The sequence below is a fragment of the Typha angustifolia genome, chromosome 7, assembly GCF_048772165.1.
Source record: "Typha angustifolia cultivar Huaian chromosome 7, ASM4877216v1, whole genome shotgun sequence".
In the NCBI taxonomy this organism is placed as follows: domain Eukaryota; kingdom Viridiplantae; phylum Streptophyta; class Magnoliopsida; order Poales; family Typhaceae; genus Typha; species Typha angustifolia.
The window spans coordinates 14275187-14303173 of record NC_133245.1 but is presented as its reverse complement, the minus strand read 5'-3'; the positions used below and the strand labels follow the sequence as shown (position 1 = coordinate 14303173).

General features: G+C 39.7%; 4 protein-coding genes across 9 annotated transcripts; 1 reads left to right on the top strand and 3 right to left on the bottom strand.

Annotated features, from left to right (window-relative positions):
• Positions 1 to 1301: 1301 nt before the first annotated feature.
• LOC140763495 (uncharacterized) lies at positions 1302 to 10310 on the bottom strand. Of its 3 annotated transcripts, none has more exons than XM_073101710.1 (12): positions 9968 to 10310; positions 9151 to 9878; positions 8680 to 8769; positions 8357 to 8599; positions 7997 to 8218; positions 6902 to 7013; positions 6655 to 6825; positions 6354 to 6568; positions 6174 to 6264; positions 6022 to 6071; positions 5871 to 5939; positions 1302 to 1320 (listed from the first exon to the last, which is right to left on the bottom strand). In XM_073101710.1, the coding sequence occupies exons 1-11, from the start codon at positions 10239 to 10241 to the stop codon at positions 5874 to 5876; spliced, it is 2262 nt and encodes a 753-aa protein (XP_072957811.1). In that variant the 5' UTR covers positions 10242 to 10310; the 3' UTR covers positions 1302 to 1320; positions 5871 to 5873. The 3 variants fall into 3 exon arrangements, with proteins under 3 accessions (XP_072957811.1, XP_072957810.1, XP_072957809.1); XM_073101709.1 differs by lacking the exon at positions 1302 to 1320 and adding an exon at positions 5530 to 5782; XM_073101708.1 differs by lacking the exon at positions 1302 to 1320 and having other exon boundaries at positions 5530 to 5939.
• A 517-nt stretch (positions 10311 to 10827) lies between these two features.
• On the top strand, positions 10828 to 19040 carry LOC140762711 (probable metal-nicotianamine transporter YSL7). Its single transcript, XM_073100622.1, has 7 exons — positions 10828 to 11324; positions 16283 to 16574; positions 16872 to 17038; positions 17133 to 17230; positions 17306 to 17440; positions 17522 to 18238; positions 18315 to 19040. Exons 1-7 carry the CDS (start codon positions 10899 to 10901, stop codon positions 18904 to 18906), a joined length of 2427 nt encoding a protein of 808 aa, XP_072956723.1. The 5' UTR covers positions 10828 to 10898; the 3' UTR covers positions 18907 to 19040.
• Positions 19041 to 19141: 101 nt separating this feature from the next.
• Positions 19142 to 21264, bottom strand: LOC140763405 (protein STRICTOSIDINE SYNTHASE-LIKE 13). The gene is made up of 4 exons (XM_073101586.1): positions 20834 to 21264; positions 20107 to 20391; positions 19855 to 20022; positions 19142 to 19762 (listed from the first exon to the last, which is right to left on the bottom strand). Exons 1-4 carry the CDS (start codon positions 21199 to 21201, stop codon positions 19363 to 19365), a joined length of 1221 nt encoding a protein of 406 aa, XP_072957687.1. The 5' UTR covers positions 21202 to 21264; the 3' UTR covers positions 19142 to 19362.
• Positions 21265 to 23606: 2342 nt separating this feature from the next.
• LOC140762710 (kinase-interacting family protein-like) lies at positions 23607 to 26090 on the bottom strand. 4 transcript variants are annotated; one of them, XM_073100621.1, is made up of 3 exons: positions 25974 to 26059; positions 25210 to 25303; positions 23607 to 24704 (listed from the first exon to the last, which is right to left on the bottom strand). In XM_073100621.1, the coding sequence occupies exons 2-3, from the start codon at positions 25301 to 25303 to the stop codon at positions 23785 to 23787; spliced, it is 1014 nt and encodes a 337-aa protein (XP_072956722.1). In that variant the 5' UTR covers positions 25974 to 26059; the 3' UTR covers positions 23607 to 23784. The 4 variants fall into 4 exon arrangements, with proteins under 4 accessions (XP_072956722.1, XP_072956717.1, XP_072956721.1 ...); XM_073100616.1 differs by having other exon boundaries at positions 23610 to 24704; positions 25210 to 25447; positions 25974 to 26090; XM_073100620.1 differs by having other exon boundaries at positions 23610 to 24704; positions 25210 to 25442; positions 25974 to 26089.
• Positions 26091 to 27987: the final 1897 nt, after the last annotated feature.

Genomic DNA, 27987 nt, shown 5'->3' with positions numbered 1-27987 from the left:
GCTCTCATGCAGGAAAAAAGGTTCCAGATTCTCTGAGATTCGGATGAACCGCAAATAAATGCTGCTACTTTCTAACTCCACTCCTTCCGACGATCTATTTTACTTTACCACCCCCTTCTCCGTGTGAAAGCAATGAAGAGCAAGCGGCGCTTGTAGCTATATCTATCTTGCCCACAACTATCGACTTTGAAATAATTCAATAATACCACAGAATTCTTGTCCTCCCTTGATTCTTCTGTATCTAGATTCACTCACTGATAGGTATATAAAGTTGAATTCAGAGGCTATGACTACTGTACATGACGTCTTCAAATGTAGGCTAACTAGCTTCTTCAGATAAGGGTCCAACATGATGGCATAAAATCAAGTTTTATTCTACCAGTAGCCCACTGCTTGCCTGTTTATATTCTCACTTGGACCAGGAACCTTATGGATGCGTAACCATGGGGATAGAATGATGTGCCTTCTAAAATCCCACGTATGAATGCGTTCCGAATTGAGCACATAGTGTCCAATGCTGTGTTCACTCGTGGAATATGAGTATAATAGATATAACCATCCTAATTTTTAATACTAAAAGAAAATTAATGTAATAATTATATTGATGTGACGTAAAATTAATATGAAAGTATTAAAAATTGATGATGTTTTAAACTAAATAATGAAAATATCCATGAGCCGATGAAATATAATATTTTAAAATTTTTGTGAGGTTATAATCCGGCACTGGGATATGTAAGGAAATATCCTGCACTGTGTGAATATACGGGACTACTTTTGGAGAGCACAATTAACTTATATGATTAGTAATTATATATCATCGTCTCAAATAATAAAATAATATTATTAGATTATTAATAAATAATTTTAAAAAAACTATATAAAATAAAATGAGGAAGAATGTTATATTAATATACTTTATAGTTGCTACACTAATTCTGGACGGGGGTTAACTTACATTATTAATACCCGGAATCCTCCCTACTCACTTAAGCTGGATTCCGTTGACGAATTTGGATTTCAATAGCCTAGGTCAATATAAGAACAGAAAGCGAAGTGTAAAAGCAGTGTCTTAAGTCAACAAATTAGAATAGATTGAGCTGGCATAAAATTGACAAGAGACTAATAACTATCTTCCTTGCAAGATACTTCGATTCAAGATTTCGCTAAAGTTCCTCCATTGTTGACCTCAGATTTTGACATATAAATTTGTAAGTGTCGACACCGACAACACCGGCGTGGCACGCTTCTCATGACACGTGATATGTGCATCGTTTCTGAATACTTAGCTTCCAATTGGCCGCCGAACCAATAAAACCGCTGGATATTTTCAAAAATAAAAAGTCAAACGCTACCAAATAAACGACAGATAATTGAATATTTAGACGTTTTAACTATAAATAATCACATGAAATTCGTAGACTAAATTTTGATTTCAGTTCGGCCAAATTTTCTTGTAAAATTGAGTTATATTCTGAAGATGATTACAACTAATAAATGCGCATAACAAAGTGTTATATATATATATATATATATATATATATATATATACACTTCCTCAGTGGAGCACTATCAATGGATTCAATCCCTTTCATGGGGCTGATATTGTATTGACATAACCCAAAGTACAGACATTATCCTCCTAAATACGCATATGGTGGATGCCTTTTCACAACGGGAAATTCATAAAATATCTGGAGCTTCTAGCAACGCTCTTCTCAAAGTTATTGACCAATCAAAAGGAAATAATTCATAGCACATCTGTAACAAAGTAGACATTAATTTTCTTGGACGACATACTTAAAAGGGAAAACAGCCTCTTGTATGGAGTTTTTGTTCCAACAAATAAATTACAGAGTGATAAACAGACATTGGTATGACTGGAAAGATGGAGGTCAAGCCGAGCCACCATTAATGAAATTTTACTTCTCTTTTAGCTTCTCCTTTCAGTTTATCGATTTATCAACACTAGGTTTAGAAAAGGCACCAAGCAAAAATGCAATTATAAAGGATTACTCTCCATGTCCATCGCCAAAGGTAAACACCATGTCGAGCAAATGTCCGACCTGAATCTGGAGCTAGATAAAAAGGTAAGCAAAAAATTAACCAGAAAACCTACAGCACTCTTCACACATTAGCAACTTTCTACCAACATACCTGCCATTCTTCAATACTTGGAACTAAAAGAGTCAAGCCCAATGTCACTTTTTGGAGAAACTTTCCACAGTGCAGAGCTTGTATGCCCCCACTAATATATATATATATATAATATATAAAGAGAATAACGGACAATAGAAGTAAGAAGGATGCATATATCCATCTAAAGTTAGAACAGCACTACAAAATAAAATATATCAACTCAGGAACTTAAAAAGGTAATGAATGATCTACAGAGAAAACTGTAGTTTAATATGGGATAAGCACAGGTCCAAAATTTTGGGAGATCCCAGCAAGTTCAGTTTTTTGTAGTCTGAACACTATACTGACAATCATTTATCAAGTCAAGAAGAGAAAAAAAGAATCACATATACCCATAATATATCCATGAGCACAAAAGATCACCTCGAGTCATCTAAAATCAATTAAAATTTTATAGCCTGAACTTAAACCTCTATACTTTCTAGCATAACTCTTTTATCTCATTGCAGCTTCTCAAGCACTCTGTATATTCGACATCCCCTCTGGTGCAACACTCAATGCAAACCTTACAGAGTACAGAAGAAACAAAATAGGTCGGCATTCAAATCTCAACCATGCCACGAAACCATGTCATATAAAAGAAGCATATAGTATTCAGTTATTCACTCCATACTCTGGCTTTTCACTTAAACAACAGATGGACCGAGAAAAGCAATTACAAAAACCTCTTTATCATAATTCAGATAGATTGTACATCTAAATGATAGCAAGAAACCAAATACTTGAATAGCTCTCACTAGTACCATGACATAGTTTCACTTCATCAAAATTTGTTTGTGATTAATTACCAAAACAACATCAGTACCACCTTAACCTACTATGAATTATTTTACATTTTAAAAGAGAGCTATGCTCTGAATGCAGCTCCAACTAACTCAATGCATGCTTTACCTTGATAAAAGATCATATCACATAAACAAAATCGAATCTGCCATATGATGCACCAAACAAGTATTATTGTAATTACAGTAGTATCTGCTTGCAACTTAGCTTTCAATCACCAATGAAGCTTGTTCTCATCAGAGCCAGTACAGAATATGGAGAGTATAGCCAACAAATATTCTTCTACAATTGTATTATCCAAACATTCGATGTTTCTAATCTTGCTGCTCTCTGACATAATTGGAAAAATAAAAGAGCAACCTACGGGCACTGTAAAAAGTCCAAGCATTGAAGTCATGAGCACATCATTTTCTGACATTACTCACGGAGCAACCTCCAAGATCAAATTTCATCATCTTCAGGAGAAATTGTTTTACTAATAGTTTATCTCACTAAACTTCTTAAATAACTAATCACTTCCAACTTCAACTGATCAAATTTCAAACATGTCAGAATCTTGTCGTTGATTACCAATCTAAACACCTTCCAAACTAGCTGCTCCTATTTGTAATATGGCATAAAAAGCACAAGTCCTGATCTACTATGTTAATTATCATAATCAAATAGTGTAAAAACTGCAATATTATTGCAAGAAAAACACATGAACAGATCAATTCACTTAATTGGAAAAGAAAAAAAAAAGCATGCAAGTACAAGATGCACAAGAAAAGAGACTAAAGCTCCAGGAAAGCATACAGCTTTGATGAAATGCTAGCAATATTAGTGTGATAAGTAGTAGTTACACTTACTACCCTCCATCTATTATTCCTATCAATGACATGGGAATTATTAATAACCTACGCAGTGGTGGATTCTCATGCAACAGCTCAAATAGTTAAGAGTAAAATTGTGTAAGTAACCTAGTACGATATTCCAGAAGAAAAAATGCATATATGAGGTGTACTAAATTTCTTAGATGTTATAATAGATAGAAACCAGTGCTATCCTTTGCATAAGTTCAGTAATGAGAATCCTCAAATTTCTTTTACAAAGTCACAACCCCGCCACTCAGAGAGATTAAGACCGTTCTAAAAATCAGTGTGTGTCACAACTAACCCCAAACATTGACTAGAAAAGGCATACAGTGATACAACAAAGATAAAGCACAAAATATGTTTATAGGACAACCTAGACTTTCCCAAAAATGCTTGGCAAGAAAGCTAACCAGGATAACATTTTATTGAAGGAAATAATCGAATAGACATTGACTCTTCTATCAAATAACTGACCCGTGATTTTTCTCAAGATCAACAGATGTTCTTTCACATAAATGTAATTATGTACACTCTACCAAGAAAGGAAGATAAAACCTTCACTTGAAACTCCTAAGAAAGATAAGAAGCTTCAAGAAAAAGTAATAGAACAATAAGTGAACTTCTGAAAATAGGTGCACTCGTAAAATTATTAGTCCTATACCTCAAGCAAATACATATACCCAGCCATTCAGTGCCCACAGCCCTAGAGACCACTGTATGCATCTAATTCCAATAATCTAATACAACTGTAACTGGTGAACAGTTCTTACAAGTCAACAATGTGAAAACTCTTCATGCAGACAACACTCTTAATTTCACAAGGAACTACCTAAACCAGTTAACCACTTAGTGTTCATATCTTAGAGCACATCAATAAAGACCAACATAGAAACAGAAGTCGATAGAATAATGGAGGATATTTCAAATCCATCAACTCACACCCATAACTCAGTATGGAAATATGCTGAAATTAACCACAATCAACAAGCACATCCACGGGATCTTCAAATTTCATGGTTCAGAGAATCCTGATACTTCATCATTATAATGGAAATTTTTAGCTTCATAGATTAATTATAGCTCGCAAATAAACATCAGCAACTTTCTAAAACCTCAAAGGTCTTCCAACATCAGTCAGATCCACAGACCGAAAATGAAATAAAAGTCAAAATCCTTTCCAATACATATAAGTGCTCCACAAGTATCAGAGCAAATATATCAACTTTCAAGTGAACTTTCTAGTTTTCCTGTTTAAAAACACCAAGCAAACCATGTCTCAGAACAACAAGACCTCTCATGGATTTACTACTTAGACATGAGAAAATGATGATAACGATGTGAAGAACCATTCCACTTGTGATGTTAACCACAAAATAATCTCCGCAGTCTTTCATGTCTTAGTCATCAAAACATATTGCATCACAAATCAAACATACTCTTCTGTATGTTATTCTGAACTCCTGAAAAAGGTACATCGCATCATCCAGTGAGAGCCAGGGGGCAATGAACTTTTTAACAACTCACACTATTAAGATAAAGAAACTAATCCAAAATGATGTTCCGTTCTCCTCACTGTTCCGATCAGATCAAAACATATAGATCACCAACTGTCACCAACCGAGAATGAATTGACTTCATGCACAAAGATTTTATCCCCAACTTTACTTCAAGATTTCATAAATGATATGATCACTGAATTAAAAAGAGGACTACTTCCAATAATGTTTATCATAAACCAGCAAATATGCAGCACAACCGCACTTACAGTAGCCATAAACCTAACCATATGGTTTGTCTAAGGAAATACACAATAAAGGCCACTACGTAAGAACCCAGCTATCAAACGTTTTAATGTTTAAACAGCTCAACAAATGCAAGAGGAACATTACGTCCATAATCCTATAGAGAACTTGCCTCCTGCAGCAGCATCCACGCATATTAGGTTACTGGCAACACAAAAGCAATTTAAAATTTTAAATGAGGCCCCCAAACAGTTGTTGGCAGGAATGTGACTGTCCGATAGAAAGCATTTACCATCTAATAGTAGTAGCCACCACCAGAGTGTCCACCCCTGTAAAGAGATGAATATGTTCTACCGCCATACTGCAAATTATAGACAGAGGAAGTAGGTAACTTGCTGATATGACTGGTTCATGTAAAGTTAAAAATGTGTAGCAATACTTACGTCTGAACCAAAATAATCACGTGAGTATAGACCACCCATTCCCAATGAATCTGAAGTACACAGAAGTATTAAGCTCAAAAATAATATGAAAATCATGTAAGTTGCATCTAAAATACTGTAGCCTTTTCAGATTAAAAGACAAGAATACTTACCTCGGTAACGGCTCCCACCAGACAATGGATCAGGATGGTCAAAACGAGGGCGTAATCTAGAACCAGAATCCAAGTAACCGGAATCATGCTCCTGCGTCCAATTATACAACATAAATAAGTCAATCATGACATGACAATGATAACTTGTTTCAGAGAATACATAAATAAATAAATACTAACCATCATAGAAAAGGGACGCTTGTTACCATGACCAACATTTCCATAAAAATATGGATCTTCACCAAGGTGGGTAGCACCAAAAGGACTGCCAAAATCCCCTTCTGGAGGAAATGGTGGCCTCCTGGAAGGAAACCCCCTCCCATGCCCCCTTTCAAAAGCTCCATGCCCCCTTTCAAAAGCTCCATGCCCTCCTGATGTAGAACCCCATCTACCTCCTGTCAACAGTGAATCAACTCAATGTCAGACATGACAAAAAATGATCTGCTGTTTAGCAACTCTCATTGGCAGAACCTTATTTTACCTCGAAATTGGAAGGGCCTCCTACCACGGAAGTCAGAAGGTGAACTGTCAAGATTGTTATCAGCGGCAAACAAAAATCTTCCACCTCTACCTCGTCCTCGGAGATTGAAACCCCTACCACCTTGGAAACCTGCCCGGTGTGCAGAAAACCTACCTCTACTATATCCTCTACCTTTTGAAACATGAAAGTTCAGAGTGAGGGGTCTGAAGAAGGAATAGTTCAAAGGATATTAAAATTGATTACTTACCAAACCTATTAAAACCCATGCCAGAATATCCAATGCGAAACCCACCACTCATTCCACCCTTCACAGCTTGAGTTTTAGGTAAAGGATTTGCAAGCCTAGCTCTTGCTTTAATCTGAATGATCATAAAGAAAAGAAATCCATATGAATAATACAAAGTAAGGCAAAAGGCAAACAAAGTTGATCAAACAAAAAGAAAGATAACTTATTTGCATAGGAGTTCCTTAGAAAACTATCCAGGGAAGCCTGTTTTCCAGATATTGTATTTTAAAGAAAAATAAACCTCCCAGTAAGAAATTATGAACAGGGGAAAAGATCTCCCTTTCTCAGCCAAAATAAAGAGTAAAGCCCAAGGACATTCTTTCTTATGATCCTTTCGCAGTTTCACTTGATTTCACTTAATGCATGGTATTAGGTATGTATAAAATGCAGTGTTATTACTCACATGCCTAAAGAAAGATGTAAATTTAATTCATGCCTAAATTAAGCAACCTAATATTTTACATGATATAAAGTTCTAATATATTGACAACAAAAATAATCAACAAGAATAATCTTTCTAATAAAATCAATTTAATTGCATGTAGCATCTTGCAAGAAACCCATTAGATGTGGCCTTAGTACAAACCCTAAAAAGATAAATCAAAACAAATCATGTGGATTTCATAATGATTATTTAGATAAAAAAATGCAACTAGAGCAGGCATGTTCACAACTATGTTATGGCCTTTGGAAAAGTTAAATGGCACCCCAATATTACCAAACTCTTCCATCACGATCAGAAATTCCTGTACAACTTGAACTCATTCTCCACATTAGGGTCTTGCACTATGCAATGATAGGACTGACTATAAGATTCTGGACCAGTAAAAATTTTAAAAAAAAATTTAGGAATAACTTGCAGCAATATCAATGGAACAGATATTATTACAAGCATTTTCTATCAACTCTTTCTTCTCAAAGCATAACCCAAAAGTCTACTTGGAGTTAGCTTTGTAACTTTGTATAGTACAAACTACAATCAATCTCAGGATCATCTGAAGACTCTTGACCCACTATAACAGAGAAACCACATTAAATGAGATCAAAATATAGTACCTTTGTTTTGCCATCACCCAATTCCATGTTATTTATGCCTTCAACACAAGCAACAGCAGCCTCATGTGTACTAAAGTTCACGAACCCAAAATCATTTCTCTTTGCAGTTGACATATTGCGAGCCAGCACAACACGCTCTATCTCACCATATCCTTTAAACTGCTCTTTGACCCGATCTTCATCCCAATATGGTGGAAGCCCATCAACAAACACTGACTTAACCTGCCTCAACAGTAGAACACAACAAACATATCAATATTTTTTGCAGTATAAATAGATATGCTGCAAAAAAGGAGGAACAGACCATGGTCAATGAACAATGGGAAGAAGAGGGATGAGGGACTGAAGAAAACAGAAAACCTGGGCCATGACTTCTGGATCTGGTTCACGTAATGGCTCTGCAAAAGCAACCTTGGCAGTCCTTTCTGGATGGCCAAAAATAACATCTGGCTTCTGTAACCGCTTGTAAGCAAGCATTGCATCTGCATGGCAAGAGAACTCAAGGAAGGCAAAACCTCGACTCAAACCCTCATTTTGGGTGTCAGCAACAAGAGTAATATGCTCAACTCCATCTACCCCATAGTCCTGAAGCTTTCGCTTGATCTGAAATTCCACAATGTTAAGTTATTACCAACACAGGTTATCATAGACAATTCTTTGTAAACAAGCAAAGTTAACCATACAGCCTCTTTTGTCCATGTATTGCAAATGTTGCCTAAAAAAAGTGTGTCATTGTCTTCACTTGGTGCAATCCCACAGCGCTTTCCACGTATCTGTGGAACAGTTGAGATAAGTCAGACTACACATAAACTTTCATGTCCATATTACTGCTGGAAATTTTGAACTATTATAAACACAAAATAAAGCAAAACCAAGTTCAGACCTCATCACAAACAATAGATGAAAATATGCTTCATTAGCTTAATAATTTTGAGTATAATTTAACAGGCTAACAAGTTAAAAATGCAGCCAAATCAAGCACATTGATATGCTTTGGATGAACAACCTGCCAAGAAAAAATGGCATTTTTATAAAGCTTTGTTCAAGTCTTCCTTCTTACGATGATCGAGTGACCTAATTTTCAAACTATCAGACTCAGGCCGGAAGACAAGCAAAAGTAAATACAAACAAAGCAAGAAGAATGTTCATCTCACCACAGGATTTTTCATTTCTACAATTGCCCGAGCAGCCTGCTCCTTACTGGAAAACTTCACAAACGCAAATCCCTTGTTCTTGTTGGTCACAAAATCTTTGTGAAGCCGGACTTCAACAACCTCTCCAATCTGCTCAAATACCTTCTTTATATCCTCTTCCACAGCATCTCGGTCCAAGCCCCCAACAAATATCTCCTGCTCTTTCTTTATCTTTCTCCTCTGAGCCATATCTGAGATCTCCATCTGTTCATCCACTTCCACCTGCGCACCTGCTTCGTCTCCCTCTCTTTCGTCTCCCTCCCCGCCTTCCACTCCCTCCTCCCCTTCTCCTTCTTCCGCTCCATCCACAAGCTCCTCCGCAGCTTGCTCAGCAACAACTTCCTGATGCCCACCAACCACCACCATCTGTTCATCTCCTGCAGGGTCTTTCTCTTCGTTATACTCCACTGGACAGCTCTCCATCTCATCCTTCGCATCTGTAGCAGCAGCCATGTCCATTTTCGGCTCCTCCTCTACCTTCTCCTCCTCCACTTCCTCCTTTGCTTCCTCCGTAATCTTCTCTGGTTTGGCTTCTGATGCAGCTTCCTTTGCAACCTCCACCTTGGAAGCAATCTCCTCGGCCCTTCCCGTAACCGGCGGCGACTTGGCCTTCCCACCAGCTTTCTTCTCCGGGGATTTCACAGCAGAAACTTGTTTCTTTCCATCGGATGGAGTCACCGCCTCCTCGACTGAAACAAGAACATCCACAAACAGTAAGAACACCAACTACAACAAATCAATTATCAAAACTAGGGCACCAATCCTAAAAAGTTTTCACCATTCGGCTCCGGCGTTGGCTGCGGGGTGGCGACAATTGCCGTAACTGCCGCTGCAGATGCAGCGGCGGCGGCCGCGGCCGCAGCAGCGGCTTTGGCTGCTGCTTGCTTGCCCTTCGCCGTTTTAGGCCCCGACCTGGGTGTGGATTTAGGTGTGGATTTGGGAGCGGAAACCTCCGGCGTTTTCTCGGCGGAGGCAGCGGCAGCATCCTTCTTCGTTGGGGGCGTCTTCTTGGCCGCCGCGGATTTAGGGGTATCGGCGTTTCGAGTCCTCATGGCTCCAAATAGCAAACCCTAATATGGATATTGGTTTCAAAGAGAGAGTAGGATGGGAAGAGGAGAGAGGAGGGAAATAGGAGCCTCGAGACACGAGATTTAAGAGGGAAACCCTAATTTGCCCTTTGATTAACCGGGTAAACCGGGAGTCTTTGACCACGCTAGCCCTCCTTTAAACTTTATTTACCAAACTAGCTCATTTCTAAACTAGCCCACTTATAAATTTAGTACCAAAACACTTTTTAGTTTTATCTTCTAAGTAAAATATTATTCTTATCAATATTTTCAATATATTATTATAAAATATTTTTGCTAGTACTGTTTAATATTATTTTAGACTATTTAATAAAAATTATGGAAAAAAATATAAGCGTTACATTATAAAATTATTAAAAACGGATGTAAATCATAAAATAGATAATAAATTATTTAATATTTTTAAAAAAAATAAAAGTGAAGCACTCTATGGCTATTAGAGTAAAATAGACTTATTTTAGTATTAAGTTTGTTTGGGAGAGGGCTAGTTTGGTCCAAAACTGGGTAAACCGGTATCAGATGTTTGCTACGACCTATAGCTAGTTTTGTTCAGCTTACTCCAACGTCGTAATATAAGTGTTTGCCCCAACCTTTTAACATCTCAATCCCTAGGGCGACACCATGAAGAAGAAGAAGTCCACCACCACCTCCGCCGGGGGCGCCGCCTCAGAAACACTTATCTCCTCCTCCTCCGCCGCCACCTCACTTCTAGGACCCGATCTCAAAGCCCTAATCCACGACCACTCCCTCTTCTTCGACCGTCTCGTGGAGCTCATCCCCGCACGTTTCTACCTCCCCACCGCCGACGACGACAAGCCGTGGTATCAAGGCCTCTCCAAGGCTGCCAAGGCCTCCGCTAAGATCCAATCGCGCGAAAACCTCAAGAAAGCTCGTCGTGCTCGCTTAGACCCGTCCACCCCAACCTCCACTCTCGACCTCCTCAAGAAATCGGTCTCCGATGACGCCAAATCGAACCCTAGCAGTGAAGAGAGCGAGGAAGAGGACGATGAGGAGGAGGAGGAGGAGGAGGATGATATGGAGGTGGAGGTAGAGATGGAGATGGATAAGTCTCGGCCTCCGGTGATGTCGGATGACAAGCGGTCGGTAACTTACGAGGAGCTCCGTGAACGCCTCCATAGACGCATCGCCGACCTCCGAGCTGGGCGCAACACCCGGCCTGAATCCCAGAACAAGCCCAAGAAACCGAAGAAGCAGAAACCAAAGAAGAACAAGGGCAAGAAAAATAAAGAGGGAGAAGACGAAGAGTCTGGTTCTACGAAAAAACGGAAGCGGGAGGAGGAGGATGATGAGAAGATAAAGACGAAGGCAAATTCGATGGATTTGTCGTTTGGGAAGGTTAAGATAGATGGTGTAGATGATAAGAGGAAGAAAAAGAGGAAGCTTTCCAAACAGAAGGAGTTGGAGAGGGCGAGGAAGCTGGAGGAGGCGAAGAAGGATCCTGATAAGGGGGAGGAGGTCTCCAAGAAGCACTCATGGAAGGCGGCTGTGAGTAGGGCTTCTGGGGCGAAGGTGCATGATGACCCAAAGCTGTTGAAGGAGAGTATAAAGAAGGAGAAGAAGAGGCAACAGAAGCACGCAGAGAAGTGGAAGGAGAGGATGGAAGGTGTGGGTAAGGTCAGGGCAGAGAAGCAGAAGACGAGGACAGAGAATATTAGGGAGAGGATCCATCAGAAGAAGATGAGGCGAATTGAGAAGAGGGAGAAGAAGCTCATTCGTCCGGGGTTTGAAGGGCGCAAGGAGGGGTACATCAATGACTAAGATCATGATAGTTCATACATCGAGGAAGATGGTGAAAGGGAGCCAGCTAAGTTTCTTCTCTTATGGCATTATATAGGGTTTGATTAGCTAATCCTTTTATATTCGGCTGTATAAGTTGGTTTCTCCTATGGCATTTGTTATGGCTGCATTGTTCTTTTGGACATTGTTTAGAAATTTGATAAAATTTTGGTGTTGCTCCCAGAGATATAACTATGTATTCTATGAGACCACTTTTCATTGGTCTTCACAAATTGAGACCTTAGTTAGTTTCACATTCTTCCAGTTGAATCATACTTTTGTCTGCAAACTCCTTTTGTTCTAATCTTGTTTGATGTCTGGCTTGTTTTCCAATTGGCCAATCACGGCTGACACTTTGATGAAAAGTAATGTCATTAATTTGTGCAATTTCATTGCTATTTGTTCGTCTCAAAAGTCCTGTTGCTTATCCCTTTCTGTGATGGTTGAACATGATTGAACTTGTAGTGGCTGGAATCTTCTTTGGTGGAAGCCTTTAATTGACTCTAAAATCGTTGTATTCAATGCTGATATTGTTCACCGCCATTGATCAGGTCTTAGCCTCAGGTTGAGATTTAGTGTGGAAGTATTCTCGTATTCTCCTTTCTGTGAGCCAAGAATTTTTGTGCCCGTGGCACCCAATGCCGCATGCCAATACTGCCAAGATGGCAATCCATGGTGCCAGTTATCTGTACACTGGAAATACTAAATAGGATCACTTCTTAGAAGCTGTCAATTTTCATCTGCTTATCATGAACTCTGGTATTTGGTTTGTTACGAATCTAATTATGCATCTTGATTATTGTATGCACTTAAGAGGTCTCTATACTTTAAGCAATTCCAAGCACCAGAAGCATGAGTATCTTGAAGAGTTCAAGGCAGCATAGACTGAATAATGCCCCTGGATAGTAGTTTGCGGGTGAAGTTCATTTTAGGACTCCTGTTCAGACTAATGATTCAGAGAGGAGGTATCATTTAATAGTTAGGTAGGATTTTATCTTGGACAGAAGAGCCTCTCTTTGTAAATATGAGCCTGATGATGGATTGGTAATAGTACCTCAGTCTACGTTAATTTTTTTTTCTCTTTCTCATGTCCTCTCTGCTTCATTTGCCATTTCTGTAAATTAAATACTAGAAAGATACTATAATGTTCCATATCAGCAATTAGTCATAAACTAAGTTCTAAATTACCCAGTCTTTTGACCTTTCTTTTGTCTAGTTGTCATATGAGACACTATCAGAATAAATGTTTTATGCTTCACTGTAGTAAAGACATTTATCACCATGGCAGTGGTTAATGTGGATTCTGAAAGACTTCTAAAACAACATGAAACTAAGGAATTGATGTTAGTCAAAGGCATGCAAGTCCAGCATTTACTTTTTGCATGATAGTTTATATTGGTCTTTGAGTTGATGACCTAATCGCCTTTACAAGAAGCTTCTATCAGAACCAGCCAAACATGCAAATAGGATATTGACATTACAGAAGAGAACTCAAGGATTTGAAGGTGTTGGAAGAAGAAATGAGATCAGAACAGACGACAATGCAATGAGTGGTGGAGCAATCCCAATGACCATGGTGTATGAGAATGCATACAGTTTGATTAGATAGCGCGGACAAGTAAGATGGTCCTGTAAGTGATTCATCAGAAGAGGACTTTCCAGCTTACATGTAACCTAAAGAATATATTAAGGCAGTAGTGTTTTGCTTCAACTGATCATAAACAAATTTGAAGTTCTATGACTAGCTTACTAAGTAAATGATACGGTATAATAAAGCATGATTCAAATACTAAGTAGGAGATTGGCAAATTGTAGGCAATTATGCATAAGGTTGTGCAATGTGATGGCCTTTGCTGACTCGTAGAGCACTTTCTTAGTTTTGTAATGCAAAGTAGAGTATGAAACAATTTCTTCTTATTCAGGTAGTTAAGGAAGACTATTTTGAGGCTGGTGTTTTTCTTCAGTGAATAAACTGCTTTTGTATAATTAATCGTGATTCAAAGGCTAAGCAGGAAACTGGGAAATTTTAGGCAATTCTGACTGAGGTTGCTGTATGTGACGATGACCTTTATCTCTTAGAGCACTTAGCATTGTAATTCAAAGTATAGTTTGTAATTCGCTCTTTTATCCTTGTAGTTAGTATTGTTGTGATTATGATTATCAATATGTTAGAATCTCTTCCCAATGCAGACAGATTTATGTTCGCTTGGTGACTATAACAGACTTCAGTGTTATTATTGTTTGAATTCATCACCTTACTCATCTCAAGAATCAGGAAGTTTGGTTCCATTGGAGAAGAATCTTCTAACCTGGATCTGTAGCCGAAATGAGATCTTGGTTCCTTGACCTAGTGGACTTCAACATCTCAAGCTGGAGTCAACCTCTGTCAGTCTTATATTAGTGCTTCGTCTCGGTAAGTCTAGAATATATATGCCCTCTGGTCAGTCTCTTCTTGTTCAGCGTATGTTCTTAAACATTTGCAAATTTAACAGTTTGTTCTTGCTAGATGATACTAGAATGGTCATCTTTTCTGAATATTAAGGTTGTTCTTGGTTTGGGGTAGTGAAAACCTTTTTCTTAAAGCATGGCAGCACTGAGTTAGAATGACTACATCTATCATGCATGCATGGACTGCCTGATAGAACACAATGTCTAGTGTACATTTGGTGGTAGCATTATGCATTTGAATGACGACAATAAGTGCAGGCGTTTGTTATGCATGAAGTCCATCCAAATTCTTTTTTTCCCTTTTTCTCTTAGAGTAAGAGTTTTAGAAGTCTCTACTCTCTGGTATAATTTTGGTGGGGCTAACTGTTGTTGGTATGTGATGGAATATTTAGACTTCTCTCTGTGATACGATATATGCTTGTTGTTTCAACTCTCGTATGTTATTCGTGGCAAAATATAGAATAAAACTCACTTCATGAGATGTGACCAAATATTATAACCATTATTTTTTTAATGGAAAATTGCACTGGCTACTTACCCAAATATTATAACCATTATATGTTCTTAACCTTTTTTTTTTCTTTTTTAATGATTTAGTAATATCTAGTAATCTCATAACTGAAGATGTGCCACTCTATCTTGGAATATAATATGGTTGTATCACATTTTCCTTTCCTTCTTCTTTTCTATGATTCTATCAGCTTGCAATTGAAGTATTCAGCTTTCTATGTGACACCTGTAGTCATGCAGTTTGCCAGCCTAGCCAGTTAACGATAGTATAATGTATGACAATTAAAATACTATGATTCACTTAGTTTTTATATCGATATTTTCTAATAATATTTTTAAATAACTGTCAATGAATTTCTAAAATATCATAATTTTATTTGCTCTTTTAAAAAGATTGTTTTGTTAGTTAAATCTATGATTAAAACTAAAGTTAAACTAAAAAAACTATTTTAGCCTTGGATAGATTTTTCATATGATTTAAAAACTATTCTATTTTACCAATGTCGTAGTATAATAAAAGATTATCTCCTTTTACGTGAGACACCAATTGTTGATAAATATTTTAAATTTTAAATTCAAGGAAAAAAATGGATGAATATTTCAATAAAAACTAACCATAATATCAATCCTAAATAATTGAAAGATTTTAGTGAGAGATATAATATTTTAAAAGCTTTGAGCGACAATTATGCAAAAGCCTTTCTTGAATCCTACGAAAGATAACCATCAATTAAATTCCATTTTATTTAATAAAAAGAAAGACAAAGATACCTTTCATTTAAATAGTTTAAAATTTATAGAGTTATCCAAAATAAGCTTTGAAGAATATATATATATATATATATATACGCAATTCAATAAGAAGAACATGAAAAATAAAATTAAAAATTAAAAATTAAAATAAAAATCTAACTTAGATCTGGTCATCAGCAGACCCGTAACAAACCAATCCCATCAATTTCTCCCGCCTCTTTTCCAAACTATCCCAAAATCTCTCCCTATTCCTCTGGACTCCGCAAATATAACTATAAATCTTAGATAACTATAAATCTCGATAACAAATCCCAGAGTCCTCAAAAACTTATCTATCCCTTCTCTTCTCCATCTATTTTCCTTTTCCCTGATCGACTCCTCCATCACTTCCTCCCACCAAAATGGAGATCGAACTCGAGAGGAATGCTAAAGATACTGACGGCGGCGGCGGCGGCCATCACACGATCTCCGAGACTGATCGGGGGATGTCGGTGGAGCAGGTGTTCGAGGGCAAGCCGGTGCCGACGTGGAGGGAGCAGCTTACCGTCCGGGCCTTCGTCGTCAGCCTCGTGTTAGGTTTCTTCCTCAGCTTCGTGGTGATGAAGCTTAATCTCACCACCGGTATCATCCCTTCCATGAACGTCTCGGCTGGGTTGCTAGGCTTCTTCTTTGTGAAGACTTGGACTACGGCGTTGGAGAAGCTAGGGATTCTGAAGCAGCCCTTCACTCGCCAGGAGAACACCGTCATCCAGACTTGCGTCGTCGCGTGCTCTGGGATCGCGTTTAGTGGTAATTTTTTCCCGATCTCAAACGATCTATTAACTCGATTCTTTTTTTTTTTAATTCTTTATATGGATCAAGAGTGCGTATTTTGAAGCAATCTGGTATTAGTTCGTCATGCGATTTTGGAAATGTATAATAATTAATGGAACAGAGTTGAAGCCAGAGGAGCCTTCGTTTGTAAATAGTATAGATTTTGGTGTCATATTTGCCAGGGTGATAATAAAGTAGAATTATCTTGCAAACATTCGCGAATTCCATTTTGTAGTTGAAGTCTTAGGGTATTAATCTCAATTAATTACTCAGGTGGTTTTGGATCCTACATTCTTGGGATGACCAGCGTCGTCGCCGATCAACAGAAGGAGGGTGCGACGATCCCCGCGAACGTGAAGAACCTTTCGCTAGGCTGGATGATCGGATTCATGTTCGTCGTTAGCTTCGTCGGATTATTTTCCGTCGTCCCCATGAGGAAGGTACTACTAATCTTGGCGATTTGTTTGATAATTAATCTATAAATATATATTTGTATCACATTATGCTGCAATTATTTGGTTTTTTGTTTTCTAGATCATGATCATTGGGTATAAGTTGACCTATCCAAGTGGTACTGCTACTGCTCACCTCATCAATAGCTTTCACACACCCCATGGAGCCAAGCTTGCAAAGTAAACCCTAGTACTCTGTACTTGTAATTAGTTTGAAACAAATTTGATTTCTTTTCTTTTTTTTTCCTTTGATAGGAAACAAGTGGGCGTTTTGTTCAAATCATTCGGTGCTAGTTTCTTCTGGTCTTTCTTCCAATGGTTTTATACTGCAGGGGATGACTGTGGCTTCCTAAATTTCCCTTCTCTGGGTCTCAAAGCCTACACTAATTCGTAAGCCTCATTCAGAGAATGCTAAGAAATTTATACATTTCTTATCACAGTCGTCTACTTAGTATTCTATCATGCTTCCAGGTTCTACTTCGATTTCTCTGCAACCTATGTTGGAGTCGGAATGATATGCCCATACATGGTAAACATCTCCTTGCTACTAGGAGCCATCATCTCATGGGGCATCCTGTGGCCATGCATTGAGACCAAAAAGGGGACTTGGTATCCTGCCGACCTTAGCCCGAGCAGCTTAAGAGGCGAGAAAGGTTACAAAGTATTCGTACCCATTGCCATGATACTAGGAGATGGCCTCTGCAATTTCATCATAGTAGTCTTCCGTAGCTCCTATGACATATACAAGAAACGCAAGCATCACGATGCCATCATCCCTGTTGTCGGCGACCGCCCGTCGTCGCCGGACACCCTCGGCGTGACCTTCGACGAGCGGCGAAGAACCAAGCTTTTCCTCCGAGATCCGATACCTTTCTGGCTCGTCGCGGCCGGCTATGTCGTCCTTGCTGTTATTTCCATTATTACGGTCCCGCGGATATTTCCACAGCTTAGGTTTTACCATATTATTATTACCTACTTGATCGCTCCTGCGTTGGCATTTTGCAACTCCTACGGCTGCGGCCTCACCGACTGGTCGCTGGCGTCGAGCTACGGCAAGCTCGCCATCTTTATCTTCGGCGCGTGGGTCGGCACCGCAAACGGCGGTATCATCGCCGGATTGGCTGCTTGCGGAGTCATGATGAGTATCGTCTCCACGGCCTCCGACCTCATGCAAGACTTCAAGACTGGGTAAAAATGAACTCACTTTGTATAGATACTCAGTCGAGGAATAATCCTAAAAGCTAATATTTTTGTATGTTTTCAGGTACCTCACCCTCGCCTCGCCGCGCTCCATGTTCGTCAGCCAGGTTGTCGGCACCGCCATGGGCTGCGTCATCGCCCCCTCCGTCTTCTGGATCTTCTACAAAGCCTTCCCCCTTGGCGCCGACGGCTCTGCCTACCCGGCCCCCTACGCCAGCCTCTACCGTGGGATCGCCTTCATCGGCTCCGAGGGCTTCTCCTCCCTCCCCAGCCACTGCCTCAACTTCTGCCTCGGCTTCTTCTTGGCCTCCTTCATGCTCAACGCGCTGAGGACCTTCGCCAAGTACAAGAATTGGAGGGTCTACAAGTTCATCCCTTATGCCATGGGGATGGCTGTGCCGTTCTTCGTAGGGGCGTATTTTACGATCGACATGTGTCTGGGGAGTTTGATATTGTTCTTGTGGGAGAGGACAAACCGACCGCACGCTGACGCTTTCGCGCCGGCGGTCGCGTCGGGCCTGATATGCGGTGATGGGATCTGGTCGCTGCCGGCGTCGTTGCTGGCTCTGGGGAAGGTGAAGCCGCCTATTTGCATGAAGTTCTTGTCTAGAGTTGACTACGCCAAGGTCAATGCAGCGTTGAGCGGTGGATCATGAGTTTGGAGTGGGTGGTTGTTTAGATTTTTACTTTTTCTTTAAAAGATTTAGATTTTCCTTGTGAGTGTTTTGTGTTGGTATTAGCTAGTAATTATAGCAAAAGTTTCCATAGAAGAATGCAAAGATATTTTCTTAAATATAATAAAACAAGTACAGAGAATTTTTGAATTGAAAGTTTTCTTTTTTCACTTTTTTTATTTAGTCTAATATTACTTGGGATTGAAAAGAAGCACCATGAATGAATATACTAATACATAATTATATATATATATATATATATATATATATTTATATATATAAAGAAAAGAAAATCATCTATAGTGTGGAAATCACAATCTTGAAATAAGCTACATGGTGGTTTTGGTTACTAGAACACAGGAGTTAATTAGCATATTACATTGACTTAGGAGAAGGAAAATAGTATCTCAAGTACCATTTTAAGCTAACTAAAAATAACTAAGGATAAGGAAGAGTTGCAATATGGTTATGAGCCACAGTTCCAATCCATAGCTTCCCATCCACCTCCCTCACCTCACTGACCAGCTTCACCACTTCACCCCCTCTGTCTTCAAGCACCTCCAGTATCCTCCCCTCCTCATCAAAGAGCGAGACAACGGTGTACATCTCCATCCCAAGGAGCCTCGCAAGAAAGCTCATCTTTAATGGAATCCTGAAGTACATGCTCCTCATCCATGGGTTGTTGGAGAACACCTCTTGCACCGGAGTCCGGCAACAGTCGATCGCCACCCAGAATTCTCCTTTGTCGTTCAGTCTCACGTTGTCCGGGAAGCCGGGCAAGTCGGCGAAGACCTCCAACTGGCCTGTTCTTGGACCCTCAAGCCAGTACCTCATTATCCTGAAAGTAGACATAGAATTGAGCTATAAAAAAGGATACATAATTACGAAAGTCTTTCATAAACAATGAGAGAGAAGAAGAAGAAGAATTGCCTGCAATTGGTGGTCTCTGTAAGAAGAATAAACCTCTGATCCTTTGATATCTGCACTCCATTTGGAAACGCCAATCCCTTCAGAACAACATGTGTAGTTCTAGACAAGGGATCATACCTTAGCAGCCTTCCTGTAGACTCTCCTTCCAATAATATGTAAAAGTGATCTCTGACAGTACCAAACAAACACTACTTAGAAGATCCATCACAAGAACTACAAAATAATTGGGCTCCCAGCTTAAAAAACTCTCACCTTCTGTTATATCTCATGCTTGTATCAGTGAAAAAAATAGACCCATTGCTGTGAACATCCAAGTCGTTAGCAAAGAGAATTGGGCTCCCGTCCGCGCTCGTCGTTAGAGGAGTTGCGACGCCGCCGTTCGGCCCGACGACCATTAGGCCGTGATAGGCGTCGGCGATGTAGAGCTCGCCGGTGTCTCTGTTGAACCTTAGGCCGAGAGGTCGCCCGCACCATTTCTCCTTCGGATGCTGCTTTGGCGTCGTCGACTCCACACCATTTGCACATATTTTCTCAGACCTTTCAAATAACACAATTTTGACTCTTGTGGGAGAAATTTTAAATAACCCCAATATTTTACTAATTTTTATGATTAACATCTCTCTCTCATAATTCTCATAATACTATTTGTTTCTGAGGGAAGTGGAAATTTAATGAATTATAATATAACCCCCTTTAGATATTTTAGGCATTCTAAAAGGTACTCTTAGTACTATGATTTAAACACGAAAATATTCACATAAAAAGTTATTTTAGCACGACGTTTCTGAAGATATTGCATTAACATATCTTTTTAATAACATAGAGTTTTTATGTACTAATCTAAGTTAATATATTGTATTTTGAGATTCATTAAGTTAGAACGCATGTCAAAAAATTATAATTATTTTCATATATGTCTATATCTATAGAATGTATTCAAACCAAAGAGGCGTTAGTATCTGAAAGAGTACACACTCACCAGTTTGGATTAACGAGTGCAAACGTCTCCCACCCTATGCTCTCCCCCGTCCACCGGACGACGCGGCCGTCGGCCAAGCCGGCATACGGCCCTCGCCCCTCGCGGTCAAACTCGATCGACTCGGGCCCGAAGATCTCGTCGACGAACTCAAGCTTCCCTAACCTCAGCCGGCTCCGGTTGTCTCTAGGCCACTCTTGCATGACCTTCTTGTACGGTGCGATCTCATGCTTCACGGGCTGGTAGTCGATCCCACCAAGTGGGCCCAGACGGAATGGATCCATGAAGACGAGGGCAATGCCCAGGGCTACGAAGAAGAGACGTGGGCATGCTAACAGGCCTTCTTCTCTACCCAAAACCTTCTTCTCCATTGACAAGTTCGAGGTTTGAAAGAATGAGGCAGTGTTTGATTGCTTGAGGTTTTATTGATGTCGAAGCTTTCTGCACGACGATTCCATGGGCTATTGATAGTTTGGAAGTAGGTGTTCTTTTCTCTTTCTTTTTTTCTGTTCCAATGTGTTTCTACAACAAGGTAGTAGGGATAAAAGTGATGAGTTGGTTTGATGGTGAGTTCCAACCGAAAAATGGTTGAGCTAATTAAAAAATTATTGGGCAAATTATAGTTACTTTTTGGAAAAGAGAAGAAGAAATGGAATAGTATTACTTACACTTTCACCATTATAGTAAGTGCCCTAAAATATCAGCATGCAAAACTCATATCAAAGTATCAGGGAAGAGCCCTCCTAGGTACATCCAAATCTCATGATTCTATTATAATAGGCTAGCCGATCAGCTGCTTCGTTAGCTTCACAGTATAGATAGTTAATTTTAAAACAATGATACAATGAGCTTAGATACAAGCAATCGTCAATTATAGTATCCAAGAACTAGAGGACCAGGGAATTCAGTTGAGGCCCTTCATGAAGTTTACTAGGAGGAGTAGTGAATAAATGTCAACTTCCGAGTGAGTAATATTTCTATCTCTTACATATAGCAGGCTGTCTTTGAAGGCTGAGGCTTCAATGGACAAACGTGGAATGTGGCACAGGCCGAAGCGACTACTGATCGTTATCGAGAAATCAAATGGAGAGTAAAGAATGAAACCCTTCAGACTACCCTTTCGACTTAGAGCCTGAGAATGAACTATTGGCATTCAACTTAAAGGAACCAGGCGAAGGGTGGGGTAGATGGTAATGCTATCATCTATTCATACGTCAAGACAAAAGTGCACTCTTAGATAAAAGTAGCAAGTTCGTAAACAGAATTTAAGCATGCATTGTTCCTATGCTTCCAAATATGCTTTAGCATGACTGATATTTTAGCCAACATGATGTGTCTATCACATCCATAGATCGGACGGCAGTCTATGAGCCACGCATGACCTAGCAAAAGAGCAAGATAAGAATAAGTGGTTTAGGATTTCCTCTAAAAGGTACCTTAGTGTAGTTTGACACCATTGTAGGCGGGGTAGCAAATATTGACTCGACGCGATATCTCAATCTGATAGCTCTATTCTTAATTGCGTTTCGATTTAGTTTAATTGAATTCGGGTCGTAAAAAGATCAACCCGCTTAATCCAATTAATAATCAGATTGTATTCAAGTTTATACTAGTGACCCATTTTAACATGTTTGACTCGTTTAAGTATACGGGTTGACCTCACCAACCTACAACCCGTTAATATATATAGACAAAACTTCTAACTTTACTTACCATATCTCACACTCACCATCTCACCTAGCCACATCTATCAAATCACAATCCACCCTTATCCTCTCCGCTCTACTATCTATCTCTCACTCTCCATAATCGACAACCATGCTCCCTAATGCTACCTCTCACTCCCCTCTGTTACCTATCACTCTCCTCTCCGACAACATCCCCACCCATCCCTCCTCCCTCCACTACCTCTCACTCTCCTCCAACCGCCTCTCTGGTCGCATTGACTAGGTCCCTTCCTGCCTCCGCCATGTCATCTTCCTTGACAAATTCGAAGGTCTAGGGGACGCTAAAGGAGCAACCTCCTCTCTGACGTCATCTCTGCCTCTTCGTCTTCAGCCGCTCTGACCGCCTCTCTCGCCTCATCTTCCTCGGCAGATCCAAAGCTCAAGGAGCCAAAGTTGGGACTCCATGGAGGTCTGCTCCTAGAACCTTGCCACCGCCGATACCTTGATCTCCGTTATCGCTTCGCCAACTCCGACGACGCCTCCATCATCGAATGCTGAGCCAGTTGAATTTTTTTTTTTACTACATATTGTCATAATATTGTAAATATGTTGGATTTGAATTTGTGTCATTGTGTGATATATTTTTTTTTTAGTCTAGTTAGTAAGCTTATAAATTGGTAAAGTTTTGTATTGTATAAACGAGTTAATCGTGTTGTGTAAAGAAATACAATATGTTTATTAAACAAGTTAAATGGGTCATATTAATATTTAAAATATTTAAGTCGTTTAATAAACAAGACTTGTTTGTGTTTAACCCTATATAGTCACCCCTAATTGTAGCTCATGGGTTTAATTATCAAATGTGACCTATTTCTTAAGAGGACTAACCAATAGTCCAACCTCTATACTGCCTATAGCCTCCAGACTAGAGATAAAAAAAATATACTTAAAAGTTCCATGTGGTCCACCCTGAAGTTTTAACTACATATGAACTATACTAAGTTTAAATGTTTAAAATTTAAGCATAGTTTGTTTAACTATCATAACCAGATTATTAAATAAGCTATCCTTACCATCATCAAATCAATGTGGCTTGAAACTTGTATGAACTACATTGTGATTAAGATAGTATCTAATTATCCTATTACGCCAATTCCCAAAGTGATTAGATAAAGTGTTCTCCAATTACAAAAGTCCAAGATATACTATTTATCTACTACACTAGTACACTACCTATACAAAAACAAGTCAACCAATATAACGCACGCCTTCCCTCACGTGACCAACCTACAAGCAAAACCACCCGCCTTTCCCTTTCTCCACGTGCGGCACGCATGGGCTCCACTCCATCTTCCTCACCCAACCCCACCCTTTCGCTTTTCCCCTCCTCCTCCTCCTCCTCTTCGCCGTCTCCTCGAGCCGGCGGTTCTCCTCCCTGAGCCAGTCCATCTCCGCCCGGTCCAGCTTCATCTCCGCCTCCTTCCTCGCCATCTCATTGGAGCACTCCCGGTTCCTCTTCTCCAGCCCGTAGATCTGCTTCTGCAAGCCCTCGATCCGACGACCCATGATACACACCCGGTGATCTTCCCTCAGCTTCACCACCATCCTCGCCAGCTCCGTCGCCTTCCGCCGCATGTAGGCTAACTCCGCCGCCATTGCCGCTGTCGCCTCCTCCGCCGCAGCTTCCTCGAACCCCAGCCTCGCATTCTCCGTCAGCAGCACCATCCGCTCCGATTCCAACACCTCGAGTAGGCTCCCCTGGAGCTCGATCTTGCGGGAGGACTCCGATCGCTGCCGATCCAGCTCCGCCGCCTCCGCCGCGAGGAGGTCGCGCTCCACCGCCGCCATCACCAGCTCCGCCACGATCCTATCGAGTTCGCCGGCGGCGGGGGTGGAGGCCGGAGGCGGAAGTTGGAAGGAGAGGGAGCTCTCGGCGTCGGAGTAGGAGGAGGCGAAGTCGATGGGGTCGCCATCGTCGTCGGATTCGAACTGGACGGAAGTGATCTGTTTACGTTGGTGGTGATGGGATCTGAGGAGGGATTGACTGTAGCGGTCGGCGAGGTAGAGGTAACGGTTGTGGAGATCGCGGAGGAGGGAGAGCAACTGGGGACGCTTCTGGTAGTAATTCTCCGCGCGCTCCGCGAAGCAGTGGGAGTCGTCCTCGTCCGGTAACGTCACCGCGAGTGCTCGGACCCGCTTCTCTATATCTGCTTTATAAATAAAATCCAAATTTTACTGGATAACTTTTTTTTTCTTATCCGGCTTGAATCCACTATTTGATATTGTTTAAAATCTTACTACGATTACAAGTTAATAAAGAGTTCTCACAAAAAGTAACGACGATTTGACATATGCCCAATATTTTCCAAATTTCAAATTTCAAATCCTAGATCAGAAACTACCCACATTGTTCATGAAGAGAAAAAGAAATAATTCATGCAAAGTAGCTCGCCCAAGAAAGTAAGCAATCCATCCCTTCTTCACTGTTATCTACTCTAATGGAAACAAATATCTCGTGATTTCTTATTCTCGAATCTATTCTGCACCCTTTATTTATTTCCCTCCGCAGCTACTAAACTTCCCATCCCAGTGTAAGCTATAATAAAGAATGCCCATCCTTTTTCCAGATATAAGCGTGAACTAGAAAAGCAAAACTCTGAACCAAAATCCCAGAACAAGCATAGCGAGAGAGAGAGGTGCATCATCGTTAACCTGCAAGAGCCGCTTGAAGCCAAGGCGGACACGTGGATGACCGACACGGTTGGTGACAGCTTGTAGCCGTGGTTGTCTCAACGGTCGTCGCCATCTGAATACGAGCGAGTTATCCGAGGATTAGAGCGGGTTATCCGAGAAGCGAACGGCAACACGCAAAAGAAGAGGATTTCTTGATGAGTGGATTTTGACTACTAGTCGATATGTCGCTTCCTATACGGCTACGCCTATGCCTGCACTGCTACAGAATGTGACGCTAGATAGGATAAATTTGACAGCGCTTTCAACAGTCATTAATGGGATAAATAAATTTGAAACCAATAAGCTGTGCGTGAATCCCTAGACAAGCGGCAAAATAATCGGAACCCGCCGCGCTAATCATGTGAACGAAAATTGAAACGGAAAAAGAAATCAGAAAAGGGAAAAGAAAAGTTTCCATCAATCGAGGTGTTTAAAGTCACCACAGGTAATAGTGAAAAAAAAAAAAAACAAAGAGAGAGAGAGAGAGAGAGGGCGTTTTAAAGTGAGGGTTTCGAATTTTAATTTTATTTTTGTTTATACTCCCCCACCGTTGAATTGGTGATGGTTAACCAAAGAAAAACTTCATCTTTTGGCAGCAAAAATCTCGGCAGGACAAGAAAATTTGAAGATACTGAAACAAGGGAAGCTTCAATGCGAAAGAAGAAGAAGAAGACGACTTTTTATTAGAAACAAAACAATGGGAGAGAAGTGCTAATGATCGAGTCTAGAAGGAGGAATATCACCTGTTTGATGGAATGCCACCACCACTTCTTCTCCAATCGCGACGTCTTCGGCGTCGCCGTAGAGGCGGAGAGAGTAGTGGAAACTGGAACGGGTTTCTTTGACTAGTGGTGTAGATGAGAGAGAGAGAGAGGGGAGAGAGTATATATATATACTGATCTGATGCTGGCTGAAGAGCTTGTTCGTGATTTCTTCCAAACAGGCACCAGGTGTTGGCTCTTATTACGGCCGTCCATATTTTCTGCCAACTCTTATAGACGGCTACGATGGGCCGTCAAGCGTGGGTGAGGAAACAGCCAATAAGATGATGGCACGTTTGACTTTTGGTTCTTTTATTTCAAATTCCACTCGTTATACGGAACATTAATATGATATATGTACGATGCTGGATATAGGCATGGATGGAAACTGTATCCCAGATCACACCTCAAGCATAATAGATGGCAGACTACGGTAAGTACATGCTCACCTATGGCAGAGTTTTTTGACCTACTATTCTAAATTATTTTATCAAAATAATTAAAATAATTAAAATAATTAATTAATTAATATTTTTATTTGTATTGCCAAATAATTTTTTATTTAACTACTAAAACAGTAAGTTAAAATAATATATATATATATATATAACGCTGATCAATTTTAGGAACAAATAAAAATATTGTTGAATTAGACCATCCTATTTAATAATAAATTTAAATAAAAACTTATTAAAAATTCCCTATAAAAGCATGAAGGGAGAAAAGTAAATATTCTAAAAGGATATAATTAATGGCAGAAAGATATCGCGGCCTTATTTCCATTCAATATTTCGACGTGGTTTGGGTGGTTTTGGGTTCGACTAAATTAAATCATTTTAGGGTATAATCAACGAAACTGTAATAACAAATTTTACTTAAGTTACCAAGTCATATTATCTATGCAATATAAATTAACACAAGAACTATCTCTAGAATATTTGCCTACCATTTGAATTTAAGCGAGCACGATGAGAGCGGCAACTAATCTAAGCCCAGTTTATTTAATATCTTTTTCCTTGACTATATTTTCAATCTACAATTAAAAAAATATATGCATGTTTTTATCTTTGATTCCTATGATTAAGAGCCGTTGCTTAATCATGCACGGTGTTATAGTAACATCAATTTTTTTTATTGTACGTAAGTTCACACTAAAAAGTCTATTTCTTCTTAGTAAATAATATTCACTATATGAGAATATGAATTTCGTAAAAGATGTTATATTAGCAAAAGTTGAACTCTTAGTAGAGGTTATCGTTGACATAGTAGAAGATGAGGCCACTTGGATGAGCTCGAGGGTGTGACTTGAGAAGGTCGTATTGGATGAGGAGAGAAGGAAGGGACACTTTTTAAGATGCAAGACACGAGAAACTCGGTTTTCATAGTGGAGAAAGGAAATCGGTCAATGATGAACTTGATCAAGTCGAACTCAAACTTAGGGTTGTCAACCCAAACAATACGAATTAGGACCGAACAAGACATCCTCTTTTGATTTTGATAGGTTATGGTTGATGATGAGGGTAAAAGAGCAAACCACATGGTTTTGTTCAATTCTCACAATGTGATTTCAATTTAGTTTCTTTGATTTATGAGGGCCAACTATGATGTTCTTTAAGATTCACGCATGAACAATCTTAACAACCGATAGGGTTGGGTTAGATTAGTAACAAAATAGATTAGGAGTATGCTCATCTTTTTATATGTGATATTAGTTTACCGTATTTAGAAGACTTATGGCTAAAATTATGGTGCGACAAGAGATATAGGCTAGTTGTGGGCTAGAGATATTGGCTAGGTGCGACAAGAGATTCAGACTCAACTCATTAGACTTATGGACTCAAGCTAGACTAGGACTCGGTCTGAGTAAGCCATTTGATCATTTTTACTATTGATTGTGCTACTTTCACATTTTTCATGCATTAAAAAATAATCGAGAGGAAAAGCAAAGCAACCACATCATAGTTATCATCAATGATCACTAATCTCATAATTAAGC

What these genes read in the sequence shown, in the direction of transcription:
- LOC140763495 (XM_073101710.1), bottom strand. Translation starts at nt 10,241, where the DNA reads ATGAGGACTCGAAACGCCGATACCCCTAAATCCGCGGCGGCCAAGAAG. An exon ending in ATCCAGAAGTCATGGCCCAG is followed by an intron (nt 8,219 to 8,356) that starts GTTTTCTGTTTT and finishes CTGTTGAGGCAG; the next exon opens with GTTAAGTCAGTGTTTGTTGA. An exon ending in GTGATTATTTTGGTTCAGAC is followed by an intron (nt 5,940 to 6,021) that starts GTAAGTATTGCT and finishes TATAATTTGCAG; the next exon opens with TATGGCGGTAGAACATATTC.
- LOC140762711 (XM_073100622.1), top strand. Translation starts at nt 10,899, where the DNA reads ATGAAGAAGAAGAAGTCCACCACCACCTCCGCCGGGGGCGCCGCCTCA. An exon ending in CTCAAAGCCTACACTAATTC is followed by an intron (nt 17,441 to 17,521) that starts GTAAGCCTCATT and finishes TCATGCTTCCAG; the next exon opens with GTTCTACTTCGATTTCTCTG. An exon ending in ATGCAAGACTTCAAGACTGG is followed by an intron (nt 18,239 to 18,314) that starts GTAAAAATGAAC and finishes GTATGTTTTCAG; the next exon opens with GTACCTCACCCTCGCCTCGC.
- LOC140763405 (XM_073101586.1), bottom strand. Translation starts at nt 21,201, where the DNA reads ATGGAGAAGAAGGTTTTGGGTAGAGAAGAAGGCCTGTTAGCATGCCCA. An exon ending in GCACTCGTTAATCCAAACTG is followed by an intron (nt 20,392 to 20,833) that starts GTGAGTGTGTAC and finishes GTTATTTGAAAG; the next exon opens with GTCTGAGAAAATATGTGCAA. An exon ending in AGCATGAGATATAACAGAAG is followed by an intron (nt 20,023 to 20,106) that starts GTGAGAGTTTTT and finishes TGGTACTGTCAG; the next exon opens with AGATCACTTTTACATATTAT.
- LOC140762710 (XM_073100616.1), bottom strand. Translation starts at nt 25,303, where the DNA reads ATGGCGACGACCGTTGAGACAACCACGGCTACAAGCTGTCACCAACCG. An exon ending in GCTTCAAGCGGCTCTTGCAG is followed by an intron (nt 24,705 to 25,209) that starts GTTAACGATGAT and finishes TTTATAAAGCAG; the next exon opens with ATATAGAGAAGCGGGTCCGA.